Raw genomic sequence first — 15215 nt, forward strand, 5'->3', positions numbered from 1 at the left:
GACTGCTAATTAGTCAGGCCTGCCACAAAATTTTGTAATCTTGACACGCTGTCAAATATTTTGCCTCTGTAAATAAATTGAGGCTAATGCTATGGAGATATGAAAGACCAGTCATACCTCTCCATAAAGGGGAGCAACTACAGACCCTGGGAATTATCACCAAATTAGCCTGACAAGTCTTATATGTAAGGCTATGGAATGCATCATCATGGGCCTAATCACCAAGGATATAGGGAATCTCCAAACTCTAGATCCCACACAATTTGGTTTTGTGAAAGATAGATCATGCCTGCTCAACCTGGTTGACCTCTTTGAGTCAGTCACCAGAGCTGTGGATGAGGGCAAGGCAGTTCATGCAGCCTACCTTGATCTGGCCAAGGCCTTTGATACCATTCCCCACTCAGGAATTATTGATAAACTCACCAAACTAGGCATCAACCCCTATATCACTAGGTGGGTTGCAAATTGGCTCACAGATAGTACCCATAGTTTGAAAGTAGCAGACTCCAAGTCAGACTGCTGACCAGTCACAAGTGGAGTCCCACAAGGATAGGTTCTGGGTCCTCTCCTGTTTGGCGTCTACTTCTCAGATGTCCAGGCCAACACGGAGGGACTCTGGCTGACCAAGTTTGCAGACGACTGCAAGCTGGGAGCCATTATTAACTCTCCAAGTGATGTAGACATCCTACAGAAAGGCCTCACTGAGACCAGTGACTGGTGTTGAAACCATGGCCTTAAGCTTAATCCCAAAAAATGCGTCATCCCCTTTGGTAAAAACTCAGTTCCCACTAATTACCACATCGATGGGAGCCCACTGAACACTGAAGACGTTATAAGAGAACTGGGAACACAGGTTAACAGCAACTTCTCCTTCGACCACCACATTGCCACTGTGGTCAGAAAGTCCTTCTGTGCGGCACATCTCATTACCAAGAGTTTTGCATCTAGGAAGAAAAAGGTCATCATCTCTCTCTACTCTTCCCTCATTAGGCCAGTCATCAAGTATAATGCCCCTTTGGCATGTACCTCACTAAACACATGCAGCAACTGGAAAGGCCACAAAAGTACCTCATGAAGAGGATCCTAGGCCTTAAACAGATGTCCTACATGGATAGACTCAAAAAACTCCAGCTATTCTCTGTCTCATATCGTCTGCTAAGAGGTGATCTCAGCTTGACTTACAAAGCCATGACTAACCCAGTTCTGTTAGAAATGCTACATGTAAAGAAATCCCAATTCCTCTGAATCACACGCTCCAGAGACCTCAACCTCTTTACCACAATCAGCAGAACATGTTGGAGGGACAGGTTCATAACCCAGAGACTGCTCCTACTCTGGAATAGACTTCCCTACATGTCAAGCAAAACACCTCACTGGCCGTCTTCAAGAGAAATCTTGATGAGTGGATGGGAAATAGAAAGCTCACTCCAGGGATCACTCCAGTGGCTGTATTTGATAGAGGCACTGGGAACTAACGTTGGGTGGCACGATGCCAGGGCACTTCTATGGGCTAAGCTTGTAAAGGCTCCAGGGCCTTTAGCCTAGTACACACGTATGGACCTATGAACCTTAGTGCCATGTTCATAAACACACTGAGCCTATCTTAATAGTGCAGAACTGCTAATGATTTGCACATTCTGAACAAGGTAGAATTTAAGCAATTTTCTAGAGACTCAAAACTGCTCCTTACTCCAGGTAGATGTAGGGGTATTATTCCATTACTATGGCACCGCAAACCTCTTTGAATGACATTTCCTATGGGAAGCATGTACTCTGCAAGCAGCAATAGCCATAATACAGGGCACTGTAGAATAACACATCATTGAGTGTACATTATAGAATAACACATCACTGAGTGTGATGCCTGAAAGAATCAATTCCCAAGATCAATTTCTTTGTAAAAATGTGAACAAATGTATCCCATTTGTGTATTGTCAAAAAAAAAAAAAAGTATAGTAGGAACTCAGCTGTTCCAAAACAATGTCATGGTCTTTGGTTCTTTGGTTTTCAGGTGCCATCGGAGTCAGAGATAAAAATGGCTGATCCCTTCCCACTAAATGTAATTAAAGATCTGTTCCAGTCTGTGCTGTGATGAGTCTTAAGACCTGATTGAAATCGATAAAGTCTCAATTTCTAAGAAATATTTTTATGCTTTTTGTTGAAATTTTTATTTATAATATTTCCAATAATGAGAATACTAAAGGTACAGAGTTATTTTACAGACTGTGAGGATCTATAGGTTGTTTCTTGAGGAGTATAGGAATTTAAAGGCTTCTTCAATACTGCTGGAAATATCCTTGTTCCACAGGTGTCCTCACAACCTGGAAAATAAAAAGACTGAGGGCTTCCAGACAAGGTACTACAATCCTAATTGGCTGCATAGGGCAGAGGGATAAATCCCTGACTGTGCCTCAGATGACCTAGTTTATCTACCATTCCAGATACTGGAAGAGTCAGTAGGGTGGTGGTGAGGAACCGTCACTGACTTGAGCATTTTGAAGGTAGAGGCAGTGTCAGTTACTACATGGCTGCCACCTAATGGAATCTAGCTGATATAGCAGGCATGACTAAGGAAAAAAAAAAAAAAAAAGGTAGTACAAGCTTAGTAGACTCATCATTCAGATTATGTGTGGAAACTATAAACTGAGTTCAGGATCTCAGAGTAAATGACATGAATCTCACCTCATGTCCAGGTAACAACTTCCTAAATAGCACACTGCTAAACCCTGATCATGCTCCTTAGGGACTCTTCTAATTACATCATTTTTCAAGACGAGCAAGTCTCATAATCTAGGAATTCAAAATCTTCTTGGTGACCAAATAGGAGTAACAGAATCATTAAAAAAAAATGTTGCAAGCACAAAACGGGGGAAGCTGTGCAGCACAGGCTCTGTTGTATGGCAACAGTAGCTTCCCAGCAGCATATCAACACCTCTACTTTTATTTGAGGAAATCAGTGGTCATAGAACTGGATAGAGTGATGGTACACAGTGTCATGTGGTAGGTGACATGGACTTACAGCTGGCACTTACACTATACATGTACACCCTCTATTTATTTATTTATTTGGTTTTGTTATGATAGTCCCATTAGATGAATGGCCTCATTTCAGGGAAGACATGAGGTGATATTTATACTATTAGGGGAATTTGACTAGGGTAATGGGGAAGTTTCCTTACTCTTTTTCACAGGTGCTTTTACATTCTTCCTTGCTGCACTCTTGAATGTCTTGTCCTACGGATGAGACCTAAAAGCAAGGTCCTTGAGTTGGTGGTAGATGAGGTGGATGTAAAAGATCACACAGTACCTATTGAAAAATGTAGGGGAAGTCTCTGATGCTATGGCCAAATCCCCCATCATAATATAAATAGCACCTAGAGTCTCCCTTGAAAAGAGGCCACTAGCCTAGTGAGACTAACCCAGTCAAGAAAGGGTAAATAAATAAAAATAAAATTCCATGAACTGTATCTAATAACCAGGTGTATATGAAGGTGAGGCTGTGGCCATAATTATGGGCATCACACACAGTACCATATAGGCCACTGGCTGACCTGTTTTGTCTGTAGGTGTACAGCCATAGCGCCACCACTTCCCATCACTTGTGGGCACACAGCTTGCTACTGATGAGGGTGTCATGCAGGTTTTAGCACTCATCAGGGTCAATGCATGGAACATTCTGACAGAATGTATACACATGGTCCAATTGTTTGACCCCCCTCCCTGCCATGGACTGCATTGTGTATCAATACCCCAAGCCAACACAGTGGACACCAACAACAATCATGTCATCAGAGCTTGGCCCCACCACTGCAAGATATGAACCATAACTCCCTACAGCCTCCTACAGCATGTGCTTATATCCCATATTGTAATGTAATGTTGCAGTCATTTGTCACTGTGTTCCCCCATCTGTGCAAGTCACAATGACTATGTATTGCCCACTCCGTATTTTCTGTGGGTATACTGATGTCTGATGCACAACATGGGCAGTCCAGGCGCTGGTCTGCATAGTCTGTGTGTGAAACCAAACAAATCATTTTACGCATGTTGTCTATGTCATGGAAACAAACCAGGGTACCATAAAAGTCACCAATAAACAAACCAAGGTACATTAGATGTACTTTGAGCTGCTTGTCATTTGACGACTTCGCCAGAGAGTGCTGAGAATCTGATTTTGTGTGGAGGAATCCATTACTCAAAAGATGAAAATAAGTATTTTCTTGCAGTTCTGCTGTTAGTTGTGACTGTATTTTAGCAGTTTCTTAAGTTATTTGCTGTTTTTTCTGCACTTTACATAAAACTGTACTGTTTATTGCTGCTTTAAGTACTTACTTGCACTGTTTTACATTGTATCTGTTAGTTCAAGCGCTGTTGTGCCTAGTTTGTGCGGTCTTCTTGCACTTGGGCTCCAAGCCAGCCACTCTACATTAAGAAGGTTCTTTTCTGCACCCTTGTGGCAGAAGTGTGCTGATCTAACCAATCTGAGTTGGGGATGGTTGGTGGAAGGCTTATTGTGTACTTTCTTGATTGGTAGCTAGCATAAAACGTGTTTCTCTTTGCTCATATTTAAGCCTAGTGTTTTTGCAGTGTTGCTGTCCATCCAGTCACAGTTGACAGTGCCCTGTGTAGAAGCAAAAGCTTTGAAGATCAGTCTTTCCCTAAACAACTGTCAGTGAAACCCTTCCAAGCCTTTCTACTGCGCTACTGTACTTTTCTGATTGATAACTTAAAACTTGTTACTTGCTTGTGTTTAAGCCTTGCATTTGCAAGGGCTTTGGCATAAGTATTCAGTACTGCTCGTCATTTGGTGACTTCGCTAAAGAGTGCTGAGAATCTCCTTTCACCTGCAGAAATCCATTACCAAGAAGATGAAAATATCAATTTTGTTGCACTTCTATTGTTAATTGTGACTGTATTTTAGCAATTTCTTAAGTTATTTGCTGTTTTTCTGCACTTTACAAATATATATATATATATATATATATATATATATATATATATATATATATATATATATATATATATATATTTATTTATACTGTCTACTGCTGTTTTAGGTAGTTAATTGCATTGTATTACATTGCATCTGTTAGTACTTGAGCTGTTTCAGCTAGTTTGTGTGGTCTTCTTATTTTTGGGCTCCAAACCAGCCAGTCTACATTAAGAAGGTTTTTCTGCATTCTTGGGGCAGAAGTGTGCTGATCTAACTTATCTGAGTTAGGGATTGCTAATGGAAGGCTTATTGTGTGTCTTCTTGATTAGTAGTTAGCTTAAAACTTGTTCCTCTTTGCTCATATTTAAGTTCAGTGTTTTCACAGCGCTGCTGTCCATACAGTGACAGTGACAGCTAACAGTGCCCTGTGTAGATGCAAAACTTTGAAGATCCTTTTTTCTCTAAACAACTGTCAGTGAAACCCTTCCAAGCTTTTCTACTGCTCTAGGAGCAACTCATTTGCAGACTGATCAGCATTGCCTTATTGGTCAACCTTAGCCTACACAAAGTATAGGTCCCTCTTGTATTCTCTGAGCTACCAGCACAGTCCTGTTAAATTAGTCAATTCCCTTCCCTAATAAAACATACAGTAAGAACCTGCTTTCATGGATGAGCAGTTTCTCATCATCTCTCTGGCCAGCCTGATTGACATGGGCATCCTGAGGCAATGTAGCAATTGTCTCATGTATACTGAAATGACTTACTCCTGAAGCAAACACTTTGTTTGAGAGATGTAGTTACACTATGAAATTGGAGGCAAGACTTTCACGTACGTACAGACAAATCAGATGCCAAACACATTGACAGTACACACATGTATTACTTCCCACACTAAACAAGGAGATAACACATAAACCCACATATGCAGAGGTACTCACTAGTAACTTACTAAAAGACCAGAGGCCTCCCAAATGTTGCCTTCAGAAACGACTTGTGCATCTAACAATGCAAAAAATAACGACAACACATAATAACACACACACACACACACACACACACACACACACACACACACACACACACACACACACACACACACTGGTGTCTCAACAATAAGCCCATAAGGTGTTACACCACAACACCCAGTGTACTGGTCATAGAAGACTCAATAGTGAGAGACATTGATGTTCACCTCACTAGGCTGGATAAGGAACGGGTTATGGTTAGCTGCCTGTCTGGTGCCAGGATCCATCAAGTCACTCAGCTACAAGTACCAGTGTAACTCCATTGTAGTTCATGTGGGGTGAAGGACTTCAGACATACCTCTTTGGACTATGCATTTCATTTCTACAAAGGGAGAAATGACTGAGTTCTCAGATTATTTAAACTCAGAAGCTAAAGAATGGGCACCTATAGGCAAATAACAATCTATCCATGGATTTGGACTATTTGCTCATAGGTGCCCGTTCTTTAGCTTTTCAATTTTAAGTGTTTTTGTTTGCTGTGATGCATTGGTTTTAATAGCTCTCATATTATTGTCAAAGCCACAGAAAGCACCCTGGCTGTATAGGACTACAATGCCTTCCATATGTTTCAGACCACAAACTGAGCATGAAAGGACCAAAGGAGGAGGTGTAGCCATCTTTATTAAGGATAAGTACACCTTGAGACCAGTCAAACAGTATGACTCTCTCAAGCTACTCCATGTCCAATTAACCATAGGCAAAATCCCCTTCCGCATCATAGCTAGTTATATGTCCCCCACCATGAACCAGGAGAAGCAGAGGAGTGAAGTCCCAAGGAGAGGAAACAGTTCCTCTGTGGAGTGCATTTAATGATCTCTTTATTTGCTGTTATCACAGCACTTCATATTTTCCTGTGTTCTGAGAGACAGCCTTACAAGATTATCTGCAAATATACAGAGCTGAGTATATTCTTCTTTATTACAGAGTTTAATTGTTGCTTAGATACTGATCTGCAAATATACAGAGCTGAGTATATTTTTTGGTTTTATAGTTTATACTGTTAGTGGTTGCTCAAATCTCTGCTGAAACTGTCTTCCCCCACCCCCATTTTCTGCCTTGTCTTCAGCTGATATAACTGGTTTTTATAGCTTGTGTCTTACCTAACTCAAGGTTCCCTTAATTTGACCTGTTAATAACAGCCTGCATTTAAATTGGAACCTGTGTTCTGAGAGACAGCCTTACAAGATTATCTGCAAATATACAGAGCTGAGTATATTTTTCTTTATTATAGAGTTTAATTGTTGCTTAGATACTGATCTGCAAATATACAGAGCTGAGTATATTTTTTTGGTTTTATAGTTTATACTGTTAGTGGTTGCTCAAATCTCTGCTGAAACTGTCCCCCCCCCCCGTCCCTGTTTTTGGTTTGTAGTTAAATTTGGTGGCTTTTGCAGAGCCCGTCCCAGTGTAGATTTGATCTAGGACACTCCCCCAGTCTCATCTCTTTACCGCATTCTACCTAATAAACCCTTTCTGCACTTGCTTTTAGTCCTTTTTAATTTAATTGCATTTTTCAAACTGTGTGTGGTCTAATATTACTACCTACTCATGTGCTAGCTTGCACTGCATGTGAATTGTTTTTACTACTGTTTTTGCTACTTTTCTGTAAAAAACAAACAAAAAAAAAAACTGTAAGCCTGTTTCCTATCTTTCCTGTAACTAGCGTTCCAGATACAGATTTGCTGTATCCATGACTGTTTGTAAGCTTCTGAGCCCCCCAAGCCTTTCTGTGTTGGAGGGAAGCCTTCTAGCTTATCAGTGGGAGTGGTAAGCATTGGGTAACCTGTCTACCACATACGGAGTGGTTCTGGCCCAGAATCTTTAGTTATTGGCCATTTGGGCAATCTTCCATCTCTCTCAACTTTCTGGTTTGAAAGCCTGCATTTGCACTTGTTTCTGTCCTGTAACTCGTCTAGTGTAGATACAGATTCTTAATTTTAGCACTTACATTTGCTTATTCATACTCAGCACTTATTCAGAACTTGTAAGCACTAAATAAGCTACTAATTACTATAGCACTCAATCTTCCTCATTACCTAGAGGAAAACAGTTTTTGTACTTACTTTTCTCACTGGTGTTGAAAAAAACAGCTGTTGTACTCACTTTCCTCACTTAACTAGAGGAAAATAGTTTTTTATTCAGGCATGCCCAAGGGTCAGCTCCCACTGTTCTCCCCTGTCTATCTGATGAATCTGGGCATCTTGAGGCAATGTAGAAATTGCCTCATGTACACATACAACCCTCTCCTCCTACCACCCAACACTACAACCTGTGAAAGATGCACTTATTTAGCCAAACTGGAGGTAAAGCTCTCTCCAACCAAGACTGAACCTGACAGTCATGAGGAGAAGGTAAACATTTGCACCACACCACACTCATCACATAGTCTCACTACGTCTACACCACCAAAATCCACACATAGAAACTCAAAAACATTCATGGAGGCTCTCAATAATAATCTGCCTAAGCAACAGAGACCTTCAAAGCAGAAACACAAGCAACCTCCATTCCCCAATACAACCCAAATGACACATAGCCCACAGACTCAGTGTGCCACTCAAACATAGCCAATAAGGCAAAACAACATACCCAACACACTAGTCATAGGTGACTCTATAGTCAGGCACACTGATGTCCCACTCACCAGGCTAAACATGGAGAAGGTTACTGTCAGCTGCCTGTCGGGTGCCAGGATCCACCACATAACCCATGCACTCAGGTCACTCCACAACAAGTACAAATATGACTCTGTCATTGTCCATGTTGGTGTGAATGACCTGAGATGTACCTCCCTGGACTACATGAAAAGAGACATGGAAGAGCTCTGCAATCTTGTAGCCCAGTCAGGTATGACCCTAGCCCTGAGTAGCATTCTGCCATTGCTCAGAATGATACCGCAGTACAATGACAAAATGATTGACTTCAACAATTGGCTAAGCTTCTGGTGTCATTCTAAGGGGATCCAGTATCTGTCTGCTTGTGATGACATGTTCGACAGACCACGATGCTTTGCCACAGATGGCCTGCACGTGTCGCCCCTGGGATTCCAGATACTGGCTAAGGCTCTTGCTGCCCTTATAGTGCCTTTTTTAGGCAGGGTTCAAGTAACAAATTCACCACCATAACAGGAACAGGCAAGCAAAAACTGAGGGTAATGCTACTCAATGCTAGAAGTCTAAATTTCAAAATGCACTCACTCGAGGCACTCCTTAAAATGGAGAACATTGATATCTGTGCAGTGACTGAGACCTGGTTCAAGGCTCCAGAGAGCAACCCTGCACTACCAGGCTATAACTCATACCACACTTTTCGGCCATGTAACCTGGACTGAAACACCAAAGGTGGGGTGTGTCCATATTCATTAAGGATATCCACACCTCCAGGCTAGTTGCTCAGCATAATGCATCCGAGGTTATCCAAGTGCAACTAACTCTTGGCAAAACTGCAATCCAAATTGTAGCTTGCTACAGATCCCCCACCATGCCCCAGGATTCCCACTCCTCTTTTCTTGATGTACTGGAAAATATTAGGGTTCAACCAAACACCCTAATAATGGGCGACTTCAACTACCCCACCATTAACCGGGAAAACTACTCATGTACCAACTCCTTAGCTCGACGCTTTCTGGAATTCATAAACTCCAATGCCCTAGATCAACTTATCTACACCCCCACCAGGGGCAACAATATCCCAGACCTAGTCATTACCAACATGAGTGATCGGTGTTCCACACCTGAAGTCAACTCCTCGTTGGTCCGATCCGACCATAAGCTAATCACCCTTGATATTCACATCCCACCCCCACCCCCCATTAAGGAAACCACAGTAAAAAAATTCTCCAAAGCCAACTTCATGCTTCTTAAGACAGAAGTAATGAACTTCATGACACCCATCCAGATGGACAATACAGTTACAACTGCTGAATCCTACACAGATGCACTCTATAAGCACTTACTTGAGTGCATGAATCGTGCTATCCCAAACAGAACCAAGACGTTATTCTCCAAAAAAAAGGAAGCCAATCTGGTGGTCCCCTGCCATAAACAAACTGTACAACAGAAGGAAGAAACTGTTGCAAAAGAGAGTAAAATCCCATGAGTGGAGGAGCTCCCTGTTCAGCCTCAGTAAGAAGCTGAGATCCCTTATAAGATCCTCCATAGCTAGCTACGAAAATAAAATCACCACTAATTCCAAGGACAACCACAAAGCATTCTATAGCTATGTCAAGAATCTCAATGGCAACACCCAGATCTGCTCTGAGTTACAGCACAAAGGCACGAAAATTACAGAACCAACTGATATTGCCAACATCCTGGCAGATAGGTTCAGTGCTAACTTTACCCCCCTCTCACCCCCTAAAGGGCCCATATCTAGACAGGAAGAATGCAGAATCCCTGTAATCACAACTATGCAGGTGAAAGCTGCACTCTCTAAAGCCAAAAACACAGCATCCATGGGACCAGACAACATCCCAGGCTGCGTTTTACACGAACTTCAGAATGAACTGGCTCTCCACTTAAGCACCATGTTCAATAATAACCTCGCATCAGGCTTTGTGCCCACTGAATGGTGCACAGCAACAGTTATCCCACTCCACAAAGGGAGAGCCACCACTGATCCCGGGAACTATAGACCTATTAGCCTGACGTGCCTGGTCTGCAAAGCCATGGAATGTATCATCATGGAACTCATAAACAAAGACATTGGTAACCTCCAAACTCTGGATCCCACCCAGTTCAGGTTTGTGAAAGGCAGATCATGCCTCCTGAACCTGATCGACTTCTTTGAGGCAGTCACCAAAGCCTTAGATGAGGGTAAGGTGGTTCACACAGCCTATCTTGACCTCTCCAAGGCTTTTGACACCATCCCCCATTCTGGAATTATAGCTAAACTCAATAAACTAGGCATACATCCCTATGTCACAAGATGGGTTGTCAACTGGCTCACTGACAGAACCCACACTGTAAAAGTTGCAGACTCCAAATCTGACCTCAAACCAGTGACAAGTGGAGTACCACAGGGTTCCATCCTGGGACCGCTCCTGTTTGGTATCTACTTCTCTGAAGTACAGGCTAACACAGGAGGCCTCTGGCTAATGAATTTTGCAGATGACTGCAAACTAGGAGCCATAGTCAAGTCCCCAAATGATGTGAACATCCTACAGAAGGACCTTTCTGAGACAGATGCCTGGTGTCAGAGCCATGGCCTCAAGCTCAATGCCAAAATGTGCAGTGTCATCTCCTTTGGTAAAAACTCTGTACCCATGAACTACCACATAGGCAGCAATCTACTTAACACCGAATACGTGATAAGAGACCTTGGGACCCATGTGGACAGTAGTCTCTCCTTTGATAGTAACATCTCCACAGTAGTCAGGAAGTCCTTCTACGTGGCACACCTCATCATAAAAGGGTTCTCATCCAGGAAAAAAGAGGTCATTGTTCCCCTCTACTCGACACTCATTAGACCCATTATAGAGTACAACGCCCCTTTTGGAATGTACCTCACAAGACATCTGCAGCAGCTGGAAAAGCCACAGAAGTACCTCACAAAGAGGATTACTGGACTCAAACAAATACCCTACACTGACCGCCTCAAAAAACTCCAGCTTTACTCTGTAGCATATCGCCTACTCGGAGGTGATCTCTGCCTAACATATAAAGCTATGTCAAACCCAGAGCTGTTGGACATGCTACACACACCTTAAGAAATCCCAATCCCTCCGAGCTACACGCTCTAAGGACCTAAACCTTGCCACCACAATAAACAGGACATGCTGGAGGGAAAGATTCCTATCCCAGAGACTTCCCATACTCTGGAACAGGCTACCCATCTATGTCAAGCAAAGTTCTTCATTAGCACTCTTCAAGAAAAATCTTGATGAGTGGATGGGAAATAGGAAATGCATCTCGGGGATCACTTCTGTGTCTCTTCTCGACAGTGGCACAGGAAAATAACTTTCTTGGGTGGCGTAAGCCAGGGAACCTTGTTGGCTAGGCTTATGTAGGCCCTTGGGCCGATAGCCTAGTACCTACCTATGAACCTATGAACATACCTGGACCTGTTGGAGTCACCTGCCATACAGCCCAGCACCTTACTCAAGGGTGGTTTTAATTATCTTACCATTGACTGAGAAGCATACATGACCACAAACATGTTGGCTCAGAGGTTCTTAAACTTTCTCAGTGCAAATACTGTGGAATAACTAGTCAGCACACCCATGAGGAGCTCAAATATCCTGAACATAGTGCTCAAAAATGTGGGAGAACATTGTACCCCTCATGTGTGATATCCCCCCGGTAAGATCCGACAATAAATCAGTCTGTTTGTTGTAATTATAAGGCCAGATACCTCATCAAGCTCAAAAATTCTAAGAATTTTTCCAAAACAAATTAACTTCTACTAAGTGATGGTCTAAGAAGTTTCAAAGCCCCCTTGAACATAAATAACATAGACTCCTATGCTTAGGAGTACACCAGTGTCCTGTATAATTACTTAAGCAGTTTTATAGAATCAGATTAAAACTAGGTCTTGCCAGGAAAAACAAACCTCCCTAGTGGCCCCCTAGTGTTAACAGGCTGCAGAAAAAAAAAAGAAACAAATGTCTAAAAGCAAGAGAGAACTGGCTCAGCAGAGGTAGAAATCCCTCTCTAGCCTAAAGAACAAATTGGAGATCTTGTCAAGATCCCAAGGCATTTTTTAACTACATCCAAAATCTAAAGGGGAGTACATAGCTATGCCTAGTACTGGTTGTGGATGGCACATGTTGTTGCATTATGTCAAGGAAGTGGCTTGGGATTCATGAGGCCGACACCTGCTGTATCCCTAATGTGTCTCCTACAGGTGCCTGGATGTTCTCTATAACTAAAGTGATTAAGGCTACATGTACCTTTTCATCCACATAAATAAGCATACTGCACACACCCCTAAATTATGTGGGCAACACAATTCAGCTAGTCCGCATTCATTATATTTGTGCACTTGCATCTGGTCAAGAGTGTATTCCTGTGTGAGCTGGCGGTCTGTCATATGTTGCTTGTGTCTCCTCTGGTGACATGGAGGGCTGTGATACACAGCACTGTATGCAGTGGCTGGGATGGCAGCTCCCAGTGCATGCTGGTATGCTATTGATGCTGCTGTCCCAAGCATCACCTGTATTGTACACCATGACTCACATTGTTCAAAATGAGTATGCACTGCCATGCAGTGTGGCTGCTTTAAACATTTCTGAATCATTCTGCCATTTTGGGTTCCTTCATTTGCATAATTGATGTCATTTGCATGAGATTCCTCATGTCTGTGTGATTGTGCATTCATTGCCGTGAGCATCATACTGACCTGTTTTTATCATTGTGGAACAGCACTAGCACTACCTGAACCTTTGAATCGTCCCCCATCCTGCATGTTGCTGCTACCAATACTATTATTGCTGTAAAAGGTACTGTCTAGGAATTCCAGACAATGTTTTATCACATTATTTCATTTAGCATACTTCTGTGTGCTACATCTGTCTGGCATTGCAGATTCCTGTGTAACTTGCTGCATTCTAAAGGAATAATGTCTGCACCTTCACCTAATCTACGTTAAAATCAGTATCTGACTTTATGCTGCAAAATTATAAAGGCAATAATGTTTGTTTTTAATATTGTAAACCTTGAATGTCATAGGAAGTGTTGCACAGAGAGCATGTTTGAGTATGTGTGTATACATGCATGCTCACAAAAAAACACACACACACACACACACACACACACACACACACACACACACACACACACACACACACACACACTTCAACTCAGTATTTGAAGTGTGGATTTAAGCTGCTGCTGGTAAGTCGTTGTGCACGTGCTTGGAATGACAGGAGTCCTCTTGCCTTACATAGTTATACCTGTTGGCAGTAATGACAAATACACATTTTTCAGTTTCACCAAAAGATAAAATGCTTCTTTCATTTGAAACCATAACTGAATGCTAAAGATAATCATTCAGTGGTTTTGAAGACACAATATATTATTATCTTTAACCACTAGAAATCAAAGTTTGATGATTAGCAAACCTGTACATTGTCTTAAAAAGTTACATTTGAAGAATATTTAGCAGTATTAACATTATTTTCCAGGAAGTCCATATTACATACAAACTCATTTATACTTTTGATCCTTGCTAGGCTTTTTAAATCATAATGAAGGGTGAAAAGAACATTTTCATTATGATGTTAAAATCCCGACAGGTACTATAGCTGTGTGTGTGTGTGTGTGTGTGTGTGTGTGTGTGTGTGTGTGTGTGTGTGTGTGTGTGTGTGTGTGTGTGTGTGTAACCTGTCATGTGTGTATGTGTTTAATGTGACCTGTTAGTGTAAGGTTGTACTGATTTTATGCTTTGACCTGTTTCACTTTTGTATGACATCAGTGTGATATCACGATATAAGCTTTACTGTCTTATGTTTTATGTACATGTAGGCAGTTGAAGGCTTGCTGTTCTGTGTAAAATTGTTACTAATGATTCTTTAGCCTCACATTACCTTTATTTTAGTTGTGACTGATAGTAATGTTTGTAATGTAGGCTGAAAAACACCATGCGTCAACAGTCTCCAGCTCTGATTTAGAGAAAGCTTACCAGGAAAATGATGATGGTATCTTGTCATTTCAAGCTGGAAAGTACGAGTATGAACTTCGCTTCAAAGGTAATAATGATGTCACAGTGCATACTGCATATTTAGCATGTTAGCAAGACACTCTAAAAGGAAATCTGTATGTTTATCAAAATGTAGTTCTGTACGCAGAGAAAGGGGTAAGACTGAAAACTAAAATGTGCAATTATATTTGGTCAGTGGTCTACAATATAGGTTGTATGAGAAATTCTCTTAGTACCTCTAATGCTGTGTTAATTATTCCCCAACTGTAATCTATATTCTATAGCACAGATATTGAGAAATTACCAACCTTTTGGGGGATGTATTACTGCTGCAATGTCCTGAACAACCTATTAGGCACAGTCATTTAACTCTGTGTATTCACATTCTGAACTTAGTCCTTAAGTAACATCTGGATCATCACCTCCTGCTGAAGCAACAGTTCTTAAATGGGAATAAATGTTCTGCTTAGCTATGCTTATGCAGTCTTCTGCTCTACCTCCTACTAAAACACATACTCAAGTGAACTGCGTTAAAAGCTGTAATCCTAGTATCAGTAACAGTAGTAGTAGTAATAATCTCAGTCAAGGAGTTCAAGGTTTGTGAACTCTGTACCAAACCC

At 41.7% G+C, this 15215-nt stretch overlaps 1 protein-coding gene across 1 annotated transcript in view; it reads left to right on the forward strand.

Moving 5' to 3' along the window:
- The window catches only part of LOC122815565 (protein mono-ADP-ribosyltransferase PARP12-like), an 882722-nt gene that overhangs the window by 528804 nt on the left and 338703 nt on the right, over window positions 1-15215 (forward strand). The window contains exon 7 of the mRNA XM_044088162.1: window positions 14524-14644. Within this exon, the coding sequence (XP_043944097.1) occupies window positions 14524-14644 (121 nt within the window). The remainder of the gene's footprint in view (window positions 1-14523; window positions 14645-15215) is intronic.

The sequence above is a fragment of the Protopterus annectens genome, chromosome 11.part0 (assembly GCF_019279795.1).
Source record: "Protopterus annectens isolate FY-2018-M chromosome 11.part0, PAN1.0, whole genome shotgun sequence".
NCBI classification, from domain to species: Eukaryota; Metazoa; Chordata; order Ceratodontiformes; family Protopteridae; genus Protopterus; species Protopterus annectens.